Source organism: Medicago sativa, chromosome 3 (genome assembly GCF_051527215.1).
Source record: "Medicago sativa cultivar Bolivia chromosome 3, Bolivia_mono, whole genome shotgun sequence".
In the NCBI taxonomy this organism is placed as follows: Eukaryota; Viridiplantae; Streptophyta; class Magnoliopsida; order Fabales; family Fabaceae; genus Medicago; species Medicago sativa.
In genome coordinates this window covers 6,333,922-6,340,664 of record NC_140751.1, presented here as the reverse complement: position 1 = coordinate 6,340,664, position 6,743 = coordinate 6,333,922, and the positions used below count along the sequence as shown (strand labels likewise).

The 6,743-nt window shown below is 33.1% G+C and overlaps 1 protein-coding gene across 1 annotated transcript; it reads left to right on the top strand.

The window, feature by feature from the left end:
- Positions 1-4,893, top strand: LOC146935240 (putative glucan 1,3-beta-glucosidase A). The gene is made up of 8 exons (XM_085750418.1): positions 1-183; positions 1,386-1,505; positions 1,764-1,958; positions 2,446-2,601; positions 2,696-2,865; positions 3,236-3,385; positions 4,025-4,365; positions 4,589-4,893. The coding sequence occupies exons 1-8, from the start codon at positions 7-9 to the stop codon at positions 4,768-4,770; spliced, it is 1,491 nt and encodes a 496-aa protein (XP_085606544.1). The 5' UTR covers positions 1-6; the 3' UTR covers positions 4,771-4,893.
- The last annotated feature ends 1,850 nt before the right edge of the window (positions 4,894-6,743 follow it).

The window sequence follows — 6,743 nt, the reverse complement described above, 5'->3', positions numbered from 1 at the left end:
AGGACAATGGAATATCGAAACTATTATTTGAGCTTTTTACTTGCTTTATGTCTCTCATGTCCCTACTCTAGTTTGCTTGCACAAAATCCACCATACAAAGCTGTGAATCTAGGAAACTGGCTTGTGGCTGAGGGGTGGATGCTACCTTCTCTCTTTGAAGGGATTGTCAACAAAGATCTCTTGGTATGTTTCTCTCTTATAACATTAAAGCAATTTTGTTTATGAAAGAGAGAATTTGGGGAATCTTCAATTCTCTTATTTCTTAACTCTTATTCTGGTGGAAGTTACAGATAACTTGTACGATATTGTTTGACTAGTTTACTTTAACTACTTTATTTTGCAGGGATCGCTTAAAATTTCGTCCCTGCAATCGCTAATCCTTTTTTTTTGCCCCTGCAAAGTTTAATCAGTTAAAAATTCGTCCTTTGACCCGGTTAATCACTGCCGCGTCAGCAATTTACCAAAATGGCATGGGAATTGACGAAAATACCCCTGGCTTATTTTTTTTCCTTCAAAAAAAAATTTTCCCAGATTTTTCCCGTTACCAAAAATGGCATGGGAATTGACGAAAATACCCCTGGCTTATTTTTTTTTCCTTAAAAAAAATTTCAAAATTTTTTTTAAAATTAAAAAAAATCTGAAAAAAATAATTAAAAATCATAAAAAATTTCGGACAAAAAAATGTTAAAATTAAAACTGAAATTTTTCGGAGAAAAATTGCAAAAAAAAATTCGGGAAAAATCTGGGAAAATTTTTTTTTGAAGGAAAAAAAATAAGCCAGGGGTATTTTTGTCAATTCCCATGCCATTTTGGTAAATTGCTGATGCGGCAGTGATTAACTGGGTCAAAGGACGAATTTTTAACTGATTAAACTTTGCAGGGGCAAAAAAAAAGGATTAGCGATTGCAGGGACGAAATTTTAAGCGACCCATATTTGCAGGGACGAATAACATATTTAAGCCTTTTTTTTTAATCGTGGGACTCATTAGTTAATGAAAAGAGAGTTCTTATATAGTTGTCGGTAACTAATAGGTATAACTTTTTTTTTCCCTCCAATTGAAATCCGTAATAAGTTGAAGTATTTGTTTTTTTTTTTTTTTTGAAGAAGCTAAATTAGCCCACCTAAATTGACACCAGAGAGAATTAAACCTGGGATCTCAAGGAGGAGCACCCTCCCAGATCACAAGCCAATACCACTAGACCAACCCATGGGTTACGTTGAAGTATTTGTTAAGTAAATGACTCTCCATTAAAGATGGTCCTTGTTACTTAAGTTAAAAGTCACAAAAAGGGAAATGATTCCATTTACAACAATATTGTTGTACTTTGTATGTGTGTTTTATATATGTAAATGAACAACTTTTTGTTACATTTGGTGATTGTAGGATGGAACTCAAGTCCAACTTATGTCCACAAAGTTTCAAAAATATCTTGCAGCTGATAATGGGGGAGGAGCAGGTATTGTCGCCAACCGTGACTCAGCTTCTGGTTGGGAAACATTTCCGGTAAGTAACGGATAACTCATTTGCGTCGAGTAATTTCTCATAAAATGTCATTTTAAATATTTTTTTAAGTAATATTTTACTCTTTTAGGTACGGCTTTTTTGAATAATAATAAAATTTAGAAAAATATTTAAAATGAGAAGCTAAGTGTGTAGTTTTTTTTGTCCATAATTGAATCTAAGATGGAGTCTCTCTCACTGTATATGAACTTTAGAAATCTTAATCACCCCTAGCTAAATTCTAACTATTTGCTCTTGCAGCTTTGGAGGGTCAACGACACATACTTCAATTTTAGAGTGTTTAACAAGCAATTTATGGGAATAAATAATCAAGGAGACAAGAAAATTGTAGCCGTTTCAAATTCACCTAGCAACCAAGAAACATTTCAGATTATAAGGAATAGTGGTGATCCCCTCAAAATTCGAATAAAAGCATCAAATGGTCTATTTTGGCAGGTACTCATCATTTTAACCAAATTATGTACTCTAAATAAATACTCTACTTCTATGAAAATCTTTAAGAAACCAATTCTTTTTCAATCAAGACCTTAAAACGCTATAAGAAGAAGTTAAACTATTAATAGAAGACATAGGAAAAATGAAACTGGTCTCAAATTTTGACACCTATAATAGAGACAAAACATCAAATTGTATATACTCATCATTCCATGTCTTTTTGTACTCTCTCCAGTCTCATTTATAAGCGAAAATCTATTTTATTAGGTCTGTTCAATAACTGAAGTGCTTGGTCTGTATTTTGGACCAAATACATAAATTATTGAATGAATTTAAAAAATAAACTTCTACTTATAATTGAGACCGGAGGAGGGAGTATATAATATTTTTTATTGTTAATTCAACTTTTTGATAGATATGACTTGTTGATTAAGTTATTAATAATTACATAGAAATGTAAATCCTTTGACCATATATATGTATGAAGGTTCGATCAGAGACATTAGTAACTGCAGATTATCAAGGTACAAGTTGGGAAGAAAGTGACCCATCAGTATTTCGTATGAAAATTGTAAGAACATTACAAGGAGAGTATCAACTTACTAATGGTTATGGTCCAGATAGAGCCCCTCAAGTGTTAAGGGTGAGAATTGCTATAAACTTTTCATGACAAACTATGACTTGTAATTCATTGTTGGATTTCCAAAACATCTTAATTTTGAAATGTATCCTTGCAGGCTCATTGGAGTTCATACATAACTGAAGAAGATTTCATATTCATGTCACAAAATGGATTAAATGCAGTGAGAATACCTGTTGGATGGTGGATAGCCCAAGATCCAAACCCACCTAAACCTTTTGTTGGGGGATCATTGGCAGCACTAGACAATGCTTTCACATGGGCACAGTAAGTCGTTGAGACAATATTTTAATTAAATCACAACACTCCTTGAATTAGGTCATTTTCTTAAATTATTATCGGCGTCGACATGTCAGTGTCCATGTCGTGTCCAGTGTCAATGTCCACGTCCGTGTCCGTGCTTCATAGCTTAGAGATAAATAAAGACAATATCATTCGCGAATTGTTAGAGAAACTAAATTTGATGATATTTTAATTTTTCTTTTCTAATTTCCGTAATTATTCTAATTTTTTCTAGTAACGGTGCATAACAAGTAATGTACCCTTTTGTGCAGCATTCAATTTGCTTTTAATTTTTATTTTTTTTATTTTAATGTTTCATGATTACCAATCAAGTGTATATCTTTGTAACTTACAGAAACCATGGGATGAAAGTGATTGTGGACTTGCATGCAGTTGAAGGTTCTCAAAATGGTAATGATCATAGTGGAACAAGAGATGGATTTATAGAATGGGGTGATTCATACATACCTCAGACAGTCTCTGTCATAGACTTCTTAGCAAAAAGGTTTGTTTCTTGATAATGGACTCATGAGTTTCTTCTCTTTAATAGTTGTGATATACACTAGAATTGAAGCGTGAGTGATTAGTCTCATATCGAGTAGAAATGAGTTGAACAAAAAAAACACAAGAGAGGTATCCCATATATCGAGTATAAATAGTACAATATTAATATTCAAATGAGTGGTTATTATCTACAAGTGTGTCCGCCAAAATGCATATCAAGTAAGAAATTCCCTTTCCTGAGGGACCTACATGTCAGAATTTGAATTCAAATCCCCTCTCGCCTGTTTCCTATGGTTCTTATGATTTTGAGTGAAAATGTAGCGTCAAAATCTCTTGACGGTCCATGTCTTTTGTCCGTTATTATTACTCTTGATTAGACATGCAACCTAACTCCAATTATCAGCCCCACGAAAATATACCACATACCACATACAGAACACGTCACATCTTGACTTCACGTTTCCACACAAAAATTTAAAACATTAAATATATGAGTTACATCTCTTATATATCAATCATTTAGTCTATTCATAAAGAATGTGGGACTAATCACTTAGACTTGAATTCTAATGATATTTATAATGCTATGTACTAATTAAGTAATTGATTTCTTTTATTCTTGAATTGAATTTGTTGACAGGTATGGTAATAGACCAAGTTTAGGTGGAATAGAGCTGATGAATGAGCCACAAGGAGTCAATTTAGATAGCCTCAAGAAATACTACAAGGAGGCTTATGATGCTGTGAGGAAATACAATCCAAATGCTTATGTGATAATGTCAAACCCATTGGATGCAGATTCTAAAGTACTTCTCTCATTTGTCACTGGATTCAACAAAGTTGTCCTTGATGTGCATTACTACAATCTTTATTCGGACAAATTTACTAACATGAATGTTCAACAAAATATTGACTACATAAACAATGAAAGAGCCTCAGATCTTAGCGGTGTCTCTTCAACAAATGCTCTAAGTTTTGTAGGTAAGTGCCAAATCTCAGGATTCGAACTCGAATTCTCCAGAACAACTTATACCATTTTTTTCTTCCAAACTTTGCTTCTAGTTTACTATCATATTTTTCAGATATATCAACAATCAAACAAACTATTGTTATATTCTGTCCCAGATAACGTTATTGATAGCTTCTTGGAGGTTATATTATATTTTGAGGATAACTATATGTTTTTGCTTTTTCCTTTCGGCAGGGGAATGGACTGCTGAGTTTCTTGTGCAAGGTGCATCTATGCAAGACTACCAAAGATATGCCCAAGCACAATTGGATGTATATTCTCGTGCAACATTTGGTTGGGCATATTGGGCTTACAAATGTCAATATAACCATTGGAGTCTCAAGTGGATGATCGAGAATGGTTATATAAAGCTTTAGATGTAAGGGGCTACTTTCTGTTGTAAAATATTGACATAAAATTATCTCTAAATAATAATCAACATATAAAAATGATCAACAGTTAAATATAAAATAAAATAAACAAGAGAGATATTAAGTAAACTTATATGTGTTTCGTATTGTTGTATGATTTGGCCTCTGACATAGTTTTATCATCATCCTTCACCAACAGTTCATATGAAATCTATAAAATAGTTAACCGATATATGACCTGAGGCGTGACGAAGTCACTGTTCTTGAGGATTTATCTGCCTCACAAGTGCAAATCCCCCAGGATTCCACATGTTCTTCTTGGCTAAAAACCAAGGATGCATAACTAGCAAGAAGAAATATAAAAAATATTTTCATGAAGATGAAACCCAGAGTTTTGACTTCAAAAAAAAAAAAAAATACGGGGCTTTATATTTTGATATGAGTGAATTGTTTTTTTTTTTTTTATGTTACTGCTCAAGCCAATTGGTAAAACATGTTTCTACACTTTGATAAAACGTGTTTTTGCCTACTGACCTGTATCAAAATTGATATATTTATATGGCTTAAAAATAGCTAATAAATAGGAATGTTATGATTTGCATTTGACTCAGTAAGAAGCAAAATGCAACGTTTCCTATTTAAGAATTGTTAAATAAAAATTACTGAAAATATTCTTTCATAACGGTCGGCCACAGTAAAATTGAGCAAAATCTCATTATTGATAACAATAAATCTTGAACCAAAATTGTACCAAAAAAAAAATCTTGAACCAAAACACCTCAAGTAAATGATAAAATACTTTTGAAATATCAAATAATTACAACAATCCCCCACATATTTGTCCTCGTGAGCTTAGCTCAGTTGGTTTGGACAATGCATAATATATGTAAGGTCAGAAGATCGTCATTAGTTAGGGTAAGGTGCATTCCAACTACAACAATTGTTTTACTCTGAAATGGGGTAATTCAAACTTGCCAAACGGCGAGGACTCAAGCATTTCGCTCGGCATTCATGTTTGGGATTCAAACCCTGGCCAGCACAAAAAAAAAAATCCCCCACATATTTCAAATGTTCAAAAATTAATTTAGAAAACAAATTTTATGGGTTTACATCTTAGATGTGGTGCATCAAACTGGTGTAGCAAGCTATATGAACTAATGCTAGAATGATAATACTTAACACACAGTGAAATTGGTGTAGCAAGCCATATGAACCAAAGACACTTACATATGTTAGCGGTCTACCACTCACATCATACCCCCACAGTTCTTGCCGTTAATGTTGTGGTGCGCTAATAGGTTGTGCGTGTGCCTGGTTAATTCATGAGTGCTCCAAAGATTTCGCCAACATCTCATACAAGCAGCCCCACTTGACACTCACATAGGTGATTTCATCAAGTGTATGCTGCAAATCATACATTACCCATAAGGGATATGAAATTCATTAAAAGCTACAAATGTTTATCCTCTCAGTAATGCAGCGTCTAACACTTCTCACTCACACCATAGGAAAGGGACGGAAACAAAAATTAATTAACTAATTTTTGGTGCTAACAGAACTAACAAGTGACTTGTTCTTACCCATAAGAACTTTATTCATGGGATCTCCAATCACAAAGTTCCCATCACTTATTAATTTCAAATGGCTTAAGTCCCAATCCCCTCGATGTACGCAAATTTATTTCATCTCAGGGGCTTTGTTAGTACGTACTTTACACAATGATGAAGACACAAATTTCTTTCATCATAAATTATATTGACTAAGACGTCTCTAAGTCAATTAACCTCATAATTCATCAAGTCTATAAAATAAACTCGGATTATACAATAACTTTATACAAGTCTACTTAACTCTCCACTAAGCGACAACATATTCATCAATAAGATAAATCAACTTATAGATTTATTCTCATTGGATTCATATTTATTCGACATCTTTGTATTATTTTAACACAAAGGTTTATTCACTCTATAAACAAT